The sequence below is a fragment of the Suillus subalutaceus genome (genome assembly GCF_016647625.1).
Source record: "Suillus subalutaceus strain FC151 chromosome Unknown DFJ58scaffold_582, whole genome shotgun sequence".
In the NCBI taxonomy this organism is placed as follows: Eukaryota; Fungi; Basidiomycota; class Agaricomycetes; order Boletales; family Suillaceae; genus Suillus; species Suillus subalutaceus.
In genome coordinates this window covers 1-17,078 of record NW_024540831.1, presented here as the reverse complement: position 1 = coordinate 17,078, position 17,078 = coordinate 1, and the positions used below count along the sequence as shown (strand labels likewise).

Here is a 17,078-nt window from a genome sequence, read left to right as displayed (position 1 = left end):
AACTACTGACTACATGAGCTACCTATATACATATATTGGAGCGGAGACTGAATCTGAATCTGAACTAACTAGCCAATCATTAAATAGGAAAGGGAATCGTACGATGTTCTAAATATAACTACACTATGATGTCATAGAACGTGTGATTGCTGTGCAAGGGTTCTCGAAGGTTCTGGAGTCACGTGACTTAATCGCTTGAGTAAGGAAGTCAAAATCAGGAACGTCGGAAATAGAAGTAGTGGGCGCTAACGGAATAGAGAAGTTGGGGTTAGGGTTTGTGAAGGTTATAGGTACAGACGCTGACTGAGCGCTAACAACGGGCGCTTGTGATGGGCGCTTAACGGGTGTCTTACGAGTGTTTAAGAAAGAATAATGGTTTGTATTTGGAATTCGTGACAAACACTCACATAAGTTAGAGCTCTATTCTTCAAAACAGGATCTTGGCAAATGGCGTCAAACATTGGCTTTAGGGGAGAGCCTGGATTCTTGACCGCTTCTTTGATGCAGTCCCATGCAAAGGAGTCCTGCACATCCACTGAAGGGCCTGGAAAAGCATTCACCAAAGCTATCTTGATACGAAGTAGCTGGTGTGCAAGATCAACCAAGGGACCGCACCCATCCTTCTTCAAGGAAGCTAAAGTAGTAGGTAGTTTAGTGTCACCTTTGCGTACTCTTTTCCTACGAATCCTCTCCCCATTATCTTCCTGGGGCTCATCCTTGACCTCAATAAGCTTTATATAGGTAGTCAGCATTGAAGGCTATACAAAAAAAAATTACGCACCCCATTTGTTCTCCTTCTAGTACCTGTGCTCTCCGCTGATACATCTTCATCTCCATCATTGGCACCCTCATCACCACTGCCCTCATTGGCCCCATCTTGGTCACTAGAATCTAAGATATAATGAGCGTATGATGGACATATTTTTAATAGAAAAATCAAGACATACCAGGACTAGGCGTAGATTCTTTCTCTTTAGAAGGAACAACAGAAGGTAAAATGTCTGCAGGATCAGCGTCATCTATATGATCCATGTCACTGTCATCAGGGACCACTGGACGCGAACGTGACACTATTGCAACAGTTAGCTGTGTCAAATATGTCGAAGCAAAGACCTGCCTCTTTTACGCTTTTTGTCAGTGCTAGTGCTCGTATACTCCTGTTCCAAGTCACTCTCTTCATCTAACATAGCATCCACTTTCTTCCGAACATCTAAAATATGATATTTTGTTAACATATTTCCTAACTCATTAAGCTTTCAGCATCACATACTTTCTTTACGATTGACCTCAGCTTCTTTTTTCTTCTGTGCTTGAAACTTGAGGAATTCTTCATATTGGTCGTCTGAAACCTGCACTTTGGACCCAGTTGGTTTCCTTTGCGCCCTGGGCTTGGCTATAGGGGGTGCCGGTGTAAGTGTCCTTGTCACCTTTCCTTTAGCCTGAGGCTTGGTGGCCCTGCGTGACATTTTATATAGAAGTAAGATTTGAACTGTGATTAATGGCGTGGATGGGAAGGTTGAGAAGTTGGAAGCGAACTAAAGCTGACTTAAATACCATGAACCGAAACTTTATAATTAAGCGGTAACAAACACATGAGCCATGGCGCAAAAAACATATATACATTTTGCTCTGGTGTCATACGTAAGAATGCATGGTCTGGTTATCTACCCAACCATTTTGATTCTTAAGCCATGCTGCAAACTCCCTGTCTGTCTGAAAGACAAGAGACGCCCTTGCACCGTTATAGTCAAGGTTAAAATGAGTGACCTCGCTTGACCTAAAGAGCGCAACGTCACCAGAACGCAACTCCAGGACAAGTCCATTCTCTAGCAGGCACAAAGCGCCTCCTTGGAAGTGTCCGATTGGTATGACAAGACATAAATGGCGATCCTGTCCATCACGATGGGCTTTGGTCCTCACATTGATGTTGATGACCAAAGATATAAATGGCGCAAAAGGTGGAGAGTGATTGCCAGGCAACATAGACGCGACCTCCATCAGCATCTCAAACTCATCTTGCAAATAAGTCTCCATCTGCACAAATGTTAAAATAAACCCGTGAGCGTGAACAATTCTTTACAATTACATACCAATTTTCTAACCCATTCAAAGAGCTCCGCATATACACGGGAGATTGTAGAGTAGATGTGTTTGTGTTCACGCAGATCTTTTGATATGTACGGAATCACCTGCTGGTAGTTAGTACGCATGCCTTCTTTCTCTAGAAGCCACGGTTGAACCTCCTTGGGGGCCTCATTACCCTGGTGCATCAATAATATTGAGTGACGTCAGATTGTAGAAATAAAAGAGCTTACCGAGGTACAATGCCTATTATACCAAGACAAGTGCATCGCCTGAAAGTTTTTACACCCAGGCAATGCACTATCTACCTCTTCCAGCAACTCAGGCCTTTCCAGCGCAGACAAGAGATTCACCTCGAGCACGGAACGGATGTGGTTCGGTAGTGCCGTTGACACAAATGCCATCAGCGAACCGTCTTTGCAACGCAGCTCCAAGTGATGACTGAGAAGTGTCAGCTTCATCTCAATGATAAAAGAAAGGCAAGGAGTGCGCTACGCACTTCGGTATAATTTCCATAGGGATTCTTAAGTATGTGTCCTGCGATCTCTTAACACCCTTTGGATACAAATTCGCAAGCTACATAAGCGGGATCATGAGCTAAATTGATTAATACTAGCTGCAACATACACATACCTTCGCCTGCAAACTGTCAATGCTTCTTACCCTCTCACCCCGCTCAGCTCGCAACCTTTCATCAGCACTCCAGGTATCGTTGTCTGCCTTGTTTCTTGGTGCCTTGAAGCTCTTGTTCTCCGATGCAAGCGGATCGTACGCAGTCTTGATAATGATATGCTCCGTCTCATCCTCTTCAACGTCAGAAAGTGGTGGGCTGTAAGGGCGACTTGAACCGTAGAATACGTCGTAATTCAAGCTCTGTACCGGAACTCTGTTAGATTTGTCTGGTACAGGTACAACGCACGGTCTCCAAACATGTGCGTTTCTTGAGAGAGGTACAAACGCACTGAGCAACAGCAATGTCCATCAATATGTAGCATATCCCTGTACGAGATACTCACTTTTGTATGATGGCGTCAAAGAACCGATCAGATGCTGAAAGGTCTGTACAGTCGACTGATTTCGACACGACAAATCTTTGAATCAGCGCGAGAGGAAACATTGAGGCCATGCTAAGAGGGTACACGAGACGCATGCGTGCGATAGTCGGAACGATGTATCCTGTAATGAGATCTCTTTGGAGAGAATCTATGTTTCGGAGAATATGTCACTTTTGCATCTCAAAAAAACAGAACAACTTACCTTTAGGAGGCGATCGCAGGAAGTCAGCTATATTCAAGTGCGTAGTGCCTACCATGGAAGCGATAGAGACCCTGAGCCCTAAGCCTGCAATGAGCACAAGTATGTAAATGGAACCGCCACTGGCGAGTGCAATAAATTTGCTGCCAATAGCGTGCCAATCTGCAAAGGTTCGATAAGAGATCTTTCCTGTGGAACCGTAAAGCTTGATTTCCTGGTCATATATTGCTTTCAAGCGTAGACCAGTCTTGAGGCGTATGCTACAAAAGATCATGTTTTAAATATGTGAGAACAGAATGTGGATAGAATACGCACCTTTGGCACTTGCAGACGAGCGTCATATAGTTCATCATGACGAGGAAGTTGGCACGAACGTCCTTACTTATGATTCCTCGGCATCGAACTACAACCGAAATCAGCGACTCGTCCTCCACACATGGAGTCTGGATATGATTGGCGATATCCTGCAGCCAGCTCAGTGGACTGTGGATGGTTGAGTTGCAGTGAGCGGATGCAAGTTCTGCAATGATGGTAGCAGCTTCATTGCTACATGTGATCTTGGGGTCATTGTATTGACGGTGACGCCATAAACCTCTCCTGGCACTTGCTCTCGCCAAATTACCTACTCCACCTTCCTCCATCTCTGCCTCCTCCTCCTCCTCCTCCTCCTCCTCCTCCTCCTCCTCCTCCTCTCCACCATCAATGCGCAGAAGATCATCACCACAGACAGCGGCACGTGCAGCAGCACGCTGCGCAAGTAACCGCAATCTTCTAGCACCACGATTACAATCGTCATTTGCAAAACGAGGTCGATCACGATCAAACCCAGGGTCAGGCGGCTCGCCCGGTGGTCCACTGCGTGTGTGTATTGTAGAACGGCGAGGTCGTTTAGTAGGGCGGGATGAATCAGAATAACCAGTGTCCTCGGTGTGTGATTGTGCTCTGTGACGGACAGTAGGTAACTTGGAGAGAACATCGCCAGCAGTTGTTGAGGTTGATGAATCAAGCGGCAGATGGCTAACAGGAGGAATGGGAATTGAGTCACAATGATCAATAGGTGTGCATGAGGGGGAATGAGTATCGGACAATGACTGTGAATGCAAGCATTGAATATGAGCTTGATCAGTCAAATATTGATACAAGTCATTCAATGCGGGTGGGAGATGTCCACTGTCTGCCAATATCTGTAGCAGATGACCTGCTGCGTCAGGGGAGAGAACAATTGGCATGCTAAAGCGGAATGGAGGGGACATGACTTATTGGAACCAAGAAGGCGCTGGTTTGGGCAAAACGGATAGATAATTAAGTAAGTTACAAATCCTTGCCCCTAGCTTAGGGTTCAAATTGCGAGTTGGTTGCAATCAGAGAGCTCTCCGCCAATCAGCGCCCATCACCTTGCATTTGGCAATTACAAAGTTTAACTACCGGTCCGCCGCCTCCTTCTCAATGTGATTGCTCAGAGTTCTTAAAACATACCTTTCAGCGACCCCAAGTCTCAATGAAGCTCATCCAATATCCCACTTCTAGGCCACCTCCTCCACATACCAGTGTCTTCAACAAGCATCTCCAACAAGCGTCTCCAACCACACACATATCTCCCCCGCTTCCTCATCTTCATGTCCATAAGGATGACGACGACGCCCTGTCATACAGCCCTGCGCCAAATTGAGAGTTCTAGTTAGTTTATAGTTTATACAAAGCAATGAATTGATGAGCGAACCTTGATGACGATGCACGCCCCATCATACAGCCCTGCGCAAAATTGAGAGTCCTAGTAAGCTTTTAGTTTAGACAAAGCAAAGAATGAAAAAACATAACTTGATGACGTCGACGCCCCAAGGTGCAGCGTATCGAAAACTGAGAGTCCTACAGATGTTATGTTAGTGAATAGAGAAAGCATAGAACGAGATGAGAATGCAAAGAAAGAGACGAAAAGAATGAAACTTACGTTGGCCAACCATCACCTTGAAGAGCGACACGCAGTATGAGCCACTTCTTCGTCACGTCCGTCAGGATGATGTCGAAGCTTCATCGTACAGCCTGTGCAAAATTGAGAATAGAGATGTTAGTTCAGAGAAAGCAAAGCACGAAACTTACTTTTGGCCAACAAGCACCATACGAGTAGGCAAGTAGGTAGAGGACATGAGCCAAACGATAGAAGAATTTTGTCTATGTCTTTTGTTGACGTGTTGTTTGTATCAGTCACGTGATGTTCATGGATAGCCATTGGCGCTTTGTATGTACATATCATGGTACCAATATTATTTGCATTGAAACAAGCTCAATTTCCTCCAACAATCTGACAACCGCCTAGCAAATTTGACCGTGACTTTTCACTGCACTGCCGTCTGCGGATGGTCTTCGGATGCTTCTTAGATTTCCTTACCATTTTTTCAACTTCAACTTGTCAAGTTATCACAAACTCAGAGCGTCAAGGTTTACTTTAAGGAGCAATGGGAAAAAACGTGTTTGCCTTACAGTCATCAATTCAATTGGTATGACTTCACAACATTCCACGGTACGTTTCCATGCAGGCTATGAATACCCAGAAGTTGATGTTGAGAACGTGTACACACCGTAAATTCACCCTTTCCACCCAAATGATACCCCCATTCTAGGGTTATGATTGCGAGTTCCCTGCAATCAGAGGGCTCTCCACCAATCAGAGCTCTCCACCAATCATACTCATTCCCGCTCCACGTCACAACTTTTTGCTGCAGGCATAAATAAGGGCAGACAGATGTATGTTGTAGCCCATCGATGGCGGCGGTCTGGAGCTAGTTCGGAGAAAATATCAAGGTAAGTCAGTGCTTCTATTGTAACCCCTTGTATTGACCTTGCCTTTGATTTCTTTCATCGATAACCCTGGGTCTCTGCTGCCAACTCTTATCCGCACGACCTCCGCTTGCCCTTTCGTTTATCACCAACCGTCTTTGACTTTCTTTTTCCATTCCTATCCCAATCACTTCAACAATGCCTACACCAGACTTTATTCATCTGGAACACAGGAGTTATAGCACGGTGAGAGACTTTCCTCCCTATACCGCGCAATGGCTGACCTGTTTATTTTTGGAGGTTCAATCCCGTGGTCTTGTTGCTAAGACAGACGAGGGATATCAAAGAGCAGTAGTTGAACAAGCTCGCAACCTCAGGGCATTTCTAGAGCCCTCGCAGCACACACAGCCCTCGCCACATCCGCAGGCGTCTACATCCTTCCAACTCTCGCAGCCCTTGGATTCTTCTTGGGCCTCTGAAGGATTTGTTGCGACACAAATGGAAGACAACAAGGCAATCGCACGCGACGTCATCAAATGGCTCTGTCGTGATGAAGTTATTTTCCAACACATGAAAAATCCAGGCGATCCTACCAAGCTCCGGAGTGTGAAGGGTATTCTGCAGAGGTTTAAAGAAAAGGGGTATCTGAATGATCAAGGTGCGAGATTTGATGCGTTGACGCTTGTCTATTCTCATCTATTACCTAGGCTGGACAAATAAGATAGATTGTCCTGACTTGAAAGCACCTCACTTTAATCGCCAACACGGTGGTGGCGCCAGCACAGAAGATCGTATGACCAATTTTTTGAATCGTTTAGTCGAAGAGGCCCTTTTACTAGCAGGCGAATCCAAGATTAAGCGAATCTGGAGCTCGGAATATTGTCAGAAACCTCTTCCTGGGTCCGCTGAAGAACGCAAACCGGATATCATACTCCTGCCCAACGACCCTCTCGTTCAGGACTGGCGTCGTGTCTTCACGCTTGCTGAGATGAAGCAGCACGGTGTTGATGTTGATAGACAAGAGTGGTTTGACGAGATCGCGAAGCGGGCGAACACGATCTGGGGTTGTCAGGATGCACGCAACTTTGTCATCGTCTTGATGTTTGTGGGTGAAGCGTTTACTTTTGCATTTTTCGATCGCGGAGGAGCGGTTTGCCTTGACATGCTAAGCATCGTGGATGATAAAGAGGAATACCTTCGGCTTGTTCTATACTTATCCCTGGCCGATCCTGGTTTGTCATTCCATCACGCTCGTATGGTCATTAGCTCACAATGTTATGCAATAGGTATGGTGGGCCTCGAGACATCTATCATGCAGAACAAAGCTGGGCGATTTATACGATCGAGGGTTTTCGGTCCCAAGGTGCCAATCAATATGGTACTCTTCATCAGCAATAACATTCATGGACGCGGCACCGTGGCTCGTCACGTCACACTGTCACGTGAGCGCATTGCACAGGCATTGCAGTTGGGTGGGTTTTGGGGTGCCATGGAGAAATGGCTTAAGGGAATGGAGAAGGAGGTGGATGTGGTGGTTAAAGATACCTGGGTTGATCTTACCGCACCTCACACAGAAGGCATGATTCTCAATTACCTTCGACTCAAAGGCGTCCAGGGTGTTACGCGTTTACTCTTTGAGGGACTTGTTGCTGGCCCTGCCTCACCACCTCCACTCTTCCAAACTCATGATCGTCCTGGCATCGGTTCCTTGAAGGATATCGGCACAATATCCCAGACTGGCGACATCAACGTGTGGAGCAGCACTGTCTACAACCGCTCTTTTTGGGGTGTTCCGACGCTAGCCTTGGCACACAAGAGCATGGCTAGGAGCGTCAACAAATATGACCGCCGCCATCCTGTGCCTGAAGGCGTCACAGTACCAAAGCTGGAACCTGTGACGCGCGAAGTTTACCAGGAGCGGATGCTCACCCGATCTTGGTTGTATCCATTGTGCGCACCCATATACGAGTTCAGCTGTATCTACGAGGCATTAGTTGGTATTTCGGATTGCATTCGATGTAAGAATCAATTTGTGTTACACGAGATTTTTTTCTGATTACAATTGCAGCCCATGGCCAGGCGTTTTCGCCCTACCTCATCTCAGAGGGAGGCAACGAGACTGACGAATTATTTCCCATCTCCTTTATGCAAGCTGACACTTCCATGTGGAATATGGGACTTGTTCGTCCAGCGATGTCAGATTGGGGTTGCATTGATCATACAGGACTTGATCCAAGCAATATTCGACGCGGCCTGCTGTATGATCATGCGTTTGCCTCCTGGAATACGCGAAGTACGTCTATGAGAGGAAGCCCCCCATCAAAGATCTTTGACAAGCATGCTGGCACCGCTTCAACTTCAATGCTGTCCTCCCAACATGAAGCCCTCAACTCGGACGATTCTCTTGTTCACCATCCTCATCATTCTCCTGCTCATGTTTCTGTCTATAATACTTCTGCCTCTGGTACTTCTACTAACACTTCTACCGCTCGTACCTCCAATCCTTCACCTTCTTGTGCGCCAGTTGCACCCACAAACGTCTCCCCCGTCCTACATTTGGACGCGCCTTCAACGTCAATAATCCCTTCCGCACCTTCAACTTCCACGATCCCTTCTCAACCAGTGTCGACTGCACCTTCACGTGGAAGACGTGTGACGAGTAAAGGTAAAGGCAAGCAAGGAGGACGAAAGGGTACAGATGGGAGAAAAAGTACCCCTGGTGCTGTCAATGCCCCTCCCGATTCTTCTGCTGCTACACGCAAGCGCGGTTTTGATAGCGTTTCTCAAGGCAAACCGCCTGACGGTCCATCCAAACGACAAGCTCCCCTTCATCATGTACCGAAGGTGAACATCAAGCCCAAGCATGTTGTCCAAAGTCTTCAAGTCGACGTTGCTGGCTACGGCTCTTTGAATATCGACGATGATCTGGAACGATTTAAGGAAAAGGGTGGCATTTACGAGCTGACAGTGAGTATCAATCGTTGTTTTTGCCCTCCTGCTCATCGCATCATATGTACAGGGCACTCGAGCATGGATGGCCATCCAGATGATGTTCGCACAAAAACCAGGCCAAGATATCATTCGACGTGAAATCGCACATGATCTGGAAGGTTACTATTATGTGATCCTCACCCTCGCATTCATGTTTGACGCACCATATGCATTGAAGAAAGTTCCACACCCCGATACAGCCAGCGGAGGGGAGATGTGGGTCCATCGTTGGCTTGAGAACACCATAGAGAAGGAGATCTGGCATGAAGCCGTTGAAAAACAACACTATCTGGCTACTGATGCAGGGTTCGCTATGGTGGACGGAGTTTTGGGTAACGACTGGGCAAATGAGCCTGTCCGGATGATGTTGAAGGAGATGAGGACGATCCTATTTGTTGAAAGCCAACCAAGCCACTCCCGCATGCTCGAAGTCATCAACACTGCACTCTTCAAGATCCGTACTGATCGTACACTAACCCATCTCTGCCAACCTCAACAGATGACAAACGAGTGGGCCAGGGCAGTCGGTGGTGGCGGATTTGTCAAACACTCACAGACGCTCCCTGCCTTGCGGATGAATTTGTTGTATCACAAGGATCGTCAAGATGCCGAACTCAATCTCTTTGCTCGCATGCCATGTCCCCCAGTGCAAGAACGCAAGCTCACGCCCGGTAACTCGTCACAGTACCTGAAAGGTACCGGTGGAAAGACAGCGGATCGCATTAATGTAATGGCCGCTCCTGTGGTGCTGAAGGAACTTCGGAAGGAATGGGCATCTTAGGTCTATGATTTGCTTGAAGCGTGCATGGTCAGATCACACTTTATTTTTATGATTTCAAAGGACAACATATCACACGCGTTGTACAGTTTCCAAGTCCTTTAGCCTTTGCATAAGCTTTTATCATACGTAACATTCAATACGTATTGTATTTTTAGCTCAACAATTTTCATTTGCAATTGACGCTTGCATAGACGCTCCTCCTAGACTCTTTCTGCATCACCTTGGTATACTAGTTCATCAAATGGTCAACAGGCGAGTTCTTGGTGAGGCTTCAACTTCTTATAAATGCCCTGCTCCAGGCTGCATTCGCACATTCGGTACTACACAAGGACTGAATTCTCATCTACGCAATGCTGCAAGCTGTAAATGGTATAAGTTAGGGAAGGGAAGAGAGCTGGATAGCATGGATGATGAAGGTACAAGTGGATTTGAGATGGAGGGACTACCAGATGGGATAGCGGATGAGGTGGATGATGATTTATTTCAGTTGATACCTTTGGGGCCTGATAGTGAGTTGCAGTATCAATTTCTTGTTACGTTCTTACATTATTTCTAGTTCATGAAATACACAACGAAGATAACCAGAACATGATGGACATAGACCAGGAGCAGGAAGAGCTCACAGCGGGTCCGTCTAGGCACAGAACCGCTTTAGCAGAGGAAGATGCGCGTGTCACAGAGACTCATTCTACTGCTGGGAGGGTCATACGCATGGAGGAGACAGTGTATGCTAAATGGCGGACACAATTTGGATTAGGTGATGGAGAGGAGGTGGAATCAGGTCGTTCTGATGATGAAGATGAAGATGGTAATTTATTCTACCCCTTTGCATCACGACTGGACTGGCAGGTAGCATGTTGGGCTGTGCAAGAGGGAATAGGGCACAAAGCATTTGACAGGTTGTTAGCTATACCAGGGGTATGTCAACGTACATATTTTCTATCAATATCATGGCTGATTTTTTGCAAATAGGTTAGAGAGCGTTTAGGACTTGCATATCACAATATCAGAGGACTCCATCAAACCATAGACAGCATCCCTCCTCGAGCTAAATGGCAATCAACTTACTTGGCCTTCAATGATACGCCTCACTATAAGCATGAACTACACTATCGAGATCCTTTGGAAGCCATTCAAACGTTGCTGGGCAATCCTGCTCATGCTCAAGATATTGTCTATAAGCCTTCAAAGATATTTACAGACTCTTCTCATTCTACCCGCATATTTAATGAAATGTGGACAGGGCGTTGGTGGCATGCAGTCCAGGTGAGCGTCTTAATATTGATTACACTGCTATAACAACTAAGTATGTTTTTTACAGGATAGACTTCCTCAGGGCGCATCTGTAGCTCCTGTAATTATTGCCACAGACAAAACTCAGCTGACCCGGTTTTCTGCATCCAAATCAGCATACCCCGTCTACCTCACTCTAGGCAATATACCTAGAGCAATACGACGGAAATCCAGTCAGCACGCCTGTATTCTTATAGGGTATTTATCTGTGGATAAAATCCTAAAGGAGGAGCTATCTGCAAGAGAAGTCTCTTCCAGGGTACAGCGTCTCTTCCATGACTCAATAAGGATCATTTTGGAACCGCTGAAAGAGGCAGGAAGAAGAGGAATAGAGGTGGTGGGTGGAGATGGTCTTGTTCGCCTGGTCTTTCCCATTCTAGCTTGCTATGTGGCGGATTATCCTGAGCAATGCTTGGTTACCTGTACCAAGTACGGTACTTGTCCCAAGTGTAGGGCTAGAGCGGATGAATTGGCTGAAATACAACATTTTGCCAGACGTACTCAACCTTGGACCTCATCAGTAATTGACCATGCCAACATCTCCACAAAGACCGACTCTGCCTTTCGTAAACAGTGCATGTCTCAGGATGTAGCTGGAGGCGTATTTGAACCATTTTGGCTGGACTTCCCTCATTGCGATATTCACTTGGCTATCACATCTGACGTACTTCATCAACTGTATCAAGGGATATTCAAGCACATGGTCGAGTGGTGTCAGGAGCTTATGGATGAAGAAGAACTGGATCACAGACTTAGAACTCTCCCTCCTTCTTATGGCGTCCATCACTTCCATAAAGGCTGGTCTGCTTTGGGTCAAGTCGGTGGAAAAGAGAGGAAAAATATGGCTAGAGTGCTATTGGCTTGCTTAATTGGCAAAGTTCCAAGAGGCGTCATTCAGGCATACCGTGCCCTCCTTGATTTCATTTATCTTGCCCAATATCCCACTCATGATGACGACACTCTGGAATATATGCAACAGGCCTTACAAGATTTTCACCTTCACAAGGAAGTCATCATTAATCTGGGTATCCGAGACCATCTCAATATTCCCAAATTCCATTCCTTGCAACACTACCTGGAGAACATACGCAACTTCGGAACTACAGACAACTATAACACGGAGATGTTTGAGAGGTTTCATATTGACTTTTGTAAAGAGGGGTGGTACGCTTCCAATGGAAGAAATGAAAGGCCTCAAATGATCTCTTGGCTAACTAGAAGAGAGAAAGTAGCGTCATTTCAAAGCTATCTCAAGATGTCTATGGAGGATGAAGAAGAAGAGTTTTCCCACTCAAGGTTTAGAGATCATAGAGTCATCCTCACTAAACGTCCTCATCGCCTTCACCAAAATATCTTGGACGTCATGCAGAATCATTCTTGCAAAGGCTTCAAGAAAGATCTCATCACCTATCTCAACTCTCAGTTGGCTCACTCTCATTCACGCGGGCAGCTCAGGAACATGGATCTTCCTTTTAGTCATATTGATATCTATCATGGATTCAAATTCTGTCTAGAGTCATTAGGCAATGACGTTGACTTTGATCAATTGGAGGAGGCAGATTTTGTCAAAGCACAGCCACCTGTTTCTCATAAAGCTGGACGCTTTGATACAGTTGTAGTCATGGATGATCCTGACTGTGAAAGCACTGGTTTAACAGGTGAGTAATATTATGATATATCTGTTGAAAAATTGTATGAAAATTTCAAAACTATAGGAACACGTATTGGAAGGTTGAAGATTATATTTCGTCTGCCACAACAAGTATATGGGTCTATTCAACCTGCATGGACTAAAGACCCTTTGGCATATGTTGAGTGGTATACTCCATTGAAATCTGCAGCAGAAGACTATCATGAGATGTATACTGTCAAGAAACCTTTACTTTCTTCAGATGGTTCATTGCCAGGTAAAGTTATTCCACTGTCTTGTATTAGACAGACATGTCAGCTTGTTCCGAACTTTGGCACAACAACCATTCCTATAGATTGGACTTCAGATAATGTATTAGATAAATGCGATACCTTCTTACTTAATTGTTTTACCTCCAAATATGCTTACCAAACTTTATGGTAATATATAGACCTTCATGATTTCTATATTGGTCTCTATGGCTATCATAGCTGGCCATAGACTGTGTAGAGCTATGACCCACTATCACAACTATATAGAGGATGATTATCTATATAGAGAAACAGTTTTTCCTGATGAAGGTCAAAAATTTATCGTACAGTTGAAAATACAATACCTTGTAGTCCTTCTTGCGAGAGCCTGATGATATGGAATTGATGAGGTCGTTGGTGCTGGTGTTACCAGAGGAATGCTTATGCTTGCGTTTGCCAGGCCTTGATGGTTCTGGTGACTCTGACCGCTTATTCTTGCGTTTTCCAAGTTTCACAGGCTCTGGAGAGGATCTGAAGGAAGAAATGCTAGTGCTTCATATAACATTGCTCTGAGTCAGGGGGATCAGAGGAGCTTGATGACATGCCAGGATGACGACGCGAAGACATGATGGTGGTTAGACTTAAGGGTTAGGGCATGGGACTGATATGATTAAGTTCCAAATGTTGACGTGATATTAGGTCACATGATTATATGCGCTATATGCGCAACAAGAAGTACAAAATTAATTCTACAGTTACAATGTGAGTGCGTGCAACCAGAAAATGCCAGCTGACTTTGAATTAAAATCATGTGATTTTCTGGACACTTGCACGCAGTGATGATTCTACACCCAAACCTATTGTAATTAACACTCATAAATCAAGTTGGTGAGTATCCTTTCTTTTTGCTTTGCTTAAACACCCCTCCCTATGAAGTCCGGTATGGCCCGTCCCCGCCCTGAGACTGAGTAGTGGAGCACCACTCCCCCTTCCACCACATCCACAAATTTTGACCGTTTCCGTTTTTTTTTGCTCACTTTCGTTCCTCAGGCAATTGTGGACATTTCTCTATCCGACTACTCAATCCGACCCCTTCACGCATCCTTCCGCGATTTCTTCATGGATGAACCATCCAGTGGAGAGTTTTTTTATCGACCTGTCAAAGGTGCAACATGACCTTGCACTCGTGTCACTTTGAGTGATGGAACACGGTCTTCGCTTCAATATCTGTGATTTAAAGTTGTCGTATCTATCTAATAGCGAGGATCCCAGGCTACAAGAACGAATCCAAAAATGCATCCCCTTATATCTGTCATATTCATCTCGATTTTGGACGTCACATGTACAAACCACAGCCTTTGACAAGGAACTCGCGAAAGAAGTGAAATTGTTATTCGACCACGAGCGGCTGTTTTTCTGGCTCGAGTGCTGCCCTTCCGCTCATTCTCATGTGGCTAAAGGTGAGTACATTGCTTCTAAGTGCCAAGTAAAGTGCTGACACGCAACCCGGTGTTCATTCAAGTCTTCAGTGGCATCATTTTACACAGTACACCACATCTATATGTATCAACACTCCCATTCACGCCTGCCAACTCGCTGCTACCAGGAACGGAGGTGTACAAGTTATATGATTGTATCCTCTCTGCGCCGACCCCAAGTGGGCTTACATGCCACTTGTCCATTGTTGCTGCTCTCACAGACCCTCTTCCCATTCCCATCTTGCAAATCTCGTCACTTCTTGGCCCTGGTTTGGGCAGGGATGTGCAGACAATGCTGATACAGCTACGGTCTGTCATAGATATCCCTACAGACAGCACTCACCCTGTGAATATCTATCACTCATCCGTTCACGACTACGTTTTCGACCCCTCCAACTGCAGCCTCCCTCAAGTATGCGATATCACATCACCCCACTCCCTACTCGCACAGTCGCACTCCTTCTCCAGGTGATGATCACATTGTCAGTGTTTGGTTAGTATTTGGGTGATCGTTGTATCATCAGCCAATTGGTCTCGCCTATGAGGCTGACTGCTGACGGTCATTAATTCTCATGCATCTCAACGAGCGTTTTGATTCCCACCTTTGCCTGATTGTACTCATTTCATCTACCACCCAACCCATCCCGTTATTCAGGCCACATGTAAATTACTTTAAAAATAAACAGAGCTAATCTTCTGAGCTATCTTGTTCATGTGCTGTCGTCAATTATAAGGTTTGCAAAGCTATCCTCCTCGAACTCATTCATCACATCCTCCCCATCTTCCGGACCAAAGTCATCAACATCATGTTGGTTTCTTCACCTGCACCATCTTGTTGAGGACTTGATCAAGGCCAGAGTAACCGTATTTGTCATCTCGTCGGCAAACAGTGTCGTCTACCCATCACTTCAAAGGGAGCTGGAACTTCATCCCCGTCCTTTGTCATCCATGCTGTCTGTCTCCTCGCTATCATCTGCTTCCTCCTCGCTGTCACCCACCTCGTCTCCATCCTCATGCTCATCCATATCCTCGTCTCCTTTGAAGGCCTGTCAAACCCAGGTAGAGGTGCTCTTTTTCTCCCATTGAAATGGACTGTTATCCAGGTCATCCGATCGTCAAGCAAGCAGGATGTCTCTCTCCGTGTGGTTTTTGTGCCCGACACCTCCTCCGCAAAAGCACATGAACATATCTGGTCAACAAACCTGGTAATTTTTTAGTCTTAATGCGTGTTGTTAACGGGAAATAACTGACATGTTGATGCAGTACCAGTCCCAATCCTCATCCTTGTCAGCTGCTTGACGAGCAATGGACAGTCCCAACAGAAGCAGTTGTACATTGATATCGAAGGCTGGGATAAGTTGAACACCCACGAACTACAAGGTCAGGATCAAGGAACCCAAATGCTGAGTCATCAGCTCCATCGTAAAACCCAACCAACCATGGCCAGTCGTTTTGCAGGCCCAACTGTTGGTGCAGTGATGTCACGGGCAAACCAGCGGACCCACAAAAAGTCAACGCGCTTTATAGAGGGATGTGCACCTGGTCTCATGTAGCGGGTATTGACGTGAAACACTCCAATAACTCGAGCATACCAGTATGGATGGGAGTCTTCCTGGTCACGAGCAAGAACCATGATGTCTGCATGTGTGCGGGGATTGAGGGAGTCCTGAGCACGCCGCAAGTCATAGGTAGTGTAGTTCACACGAAGCACTTTGTGACGATAAATTTGATTGTGATAATTGCCACAGAGTTTCGTTGTGCCGCACTAAATGAAGTCTCGTCTCCGTCATAGTCCAGTCCTGACAAGTGACCCAGCAGGTGATCTTTGAGACATGGAAGAAAATTCTAATTACATCCAGTGAGCAAATACATTTGTCGTTTTACGAGTTCAGAGACCTACCTTTGTGGCCTGGTCATTTCTGTTCTTTCCAAGCAGGAAGAAATATCCCAGTAATGTTTCTGTGACGAGGACATCTGGTAGTGTATCTCCAGCGAGTAATGCGGCAGTGGGTCCTGGTCAACGAAATGAAGAGATGGACAGAGATCTTCAGTCTCAGGCTGTGCGTGATTCTCTTGTGCAGCTGCCCTTTCACGGTTCACCTCTTTCATCCTTTGCAAAATGCGCTCACGACGCTGAAGTCTTGCAATTCCATGGACAAACTTATTCTTGTTGGTCTGTGCATAAAAGTGCTTGACTCAGCGATGTTCAAATTTGCCCTAACACTACCATTAGTGGATCATTAATTATTCATAAATTCCAATACTCACCATTTGTGTAGAGTAGTTGTCCGTAGTCCCATACTGCCAGATCGACTTGACGTAGTCTCCAAGAGCATGGAGTTTGTAAGTCGAGAGGTTGAGGAGCCGTTGCTTGGAGGGGCCATCACCTTCAGCATCAGTATTTGTTCCTTCTGACCATTTTGTCTTTCCTTTAGATGCTTTAAGACACCGACGCCGTGCACGAGTAGCAAATTTTGTGCAGGTGTTGTCACAGAATCGCCAAAGAGCCTTTCCTAGCCTTGTCGTTAGTTGTCAAAATGATA

General features: G+C 45.8%; 4 protein-coding genes across 4 annotated transcripts; 1 reads left to right on the top strand and 3 right to left on the bottom strand.

Annotated features, from left to right (window-relative positions):
- Positions 1 to 123: 123 nt before the first annotated feature.
- On the bottom strand, positions 124 to 1,466 carry DFJ58DRAFT_738936 (uncharacterized protein; the record flags this gene model as incomplete). Its single annotated transcript, XM_041387018.1, has 6 exons — positions 124 to 348; positions 408 to 731; positions 782 to 891; positions 948 to 1,070; positions 1,127 to 1,210; positions 1,271 to 1,466. The coding sequence occupies 6 exons, from the start codon at positions 1,464 to 1,466 to the stop codon at positions 124 to 126; spliced, it is 1,062 nt and encodes a 353-aa protein (XP_041234808.1).
- Positions 1,467 to 1,902: 436 nt separating this feature from the next.
- DFJ58DRAFT_634165 (uncharacterized protein) lies at positions 1,903 to 3,752 on the bottom strand (the record flags this gene model as incomplete). Its single annotated transcript, XM_041381251.1, has 8 exons — positions 1,903 to 2,034; positions 2,091 to 2,261; positions 2,316 to 2,523; positions 2,582 to 2,658; positions 2,716 to 3,043; positions 3,099 to 3,285; positions 3,340 to 3,596; positions 3,652 to 3,752. Coding segments are annotated over 8 exons (1,461 nt in total), but the record flags the coding sequence as incomplete, so codon positions are not given.
- A 6,534-nt stretch (positions 3,753 to 10,286) lies between these two features.
- On the top strand, positions 10,287 to 15,007 carry DFJ58DRAFT_738933 (uncharacterized protein; the record flags this gene model as incomplete). Its single annotated transcript, XM_041387017.1, has 7 exons — positions 10,287 to 10,392; positions 10,440 to 10,801; positions 10,856 to 11,149; positions 11,205 to 12,834; positions 12,892 to 13,083; positions 14,413 to 14,517; positions 14,580 to 15,007. 7 exons carry the CDS (start codon positions 10,287 to 10,289, stop codon positions 15,005 to 15,007), a joined length of 3,117 nt encoding a protein of 1,038 aa, XP_041234806.1.
- A 454-nt stretch (positions 15,008 to 15,461) lies between these two features.
- DFJ58DRAFT_738932 (uncharacterized protein) lies at positions 15,462 to 16,919 on the bottom strand (the record flags this gene model as incomplete). The annotated part of the gene is made up of 8 exons (XM_041387016.1): positions 15,462 to 15,581; positions 15,629 to 15,737; positions 15,787 to 15,908; positions 15,974 to 16,245; positions 16,302 to 16,380; positions 16,436 to 16,548; positions 16,697 to 16,752; positions 16,804 to 16,919. The coding sequence occupies 8 exons, from the start codon at positions 16,917 to 16,919 to the stop codon at positions 15,462 to 15,464; spliced, it is 987 nt and encodes a 328-aa protein (XP_041234805.1).
- Between the last annotated feature and the right edge of the window lie 159 nt (positions 16,920 to 17,078).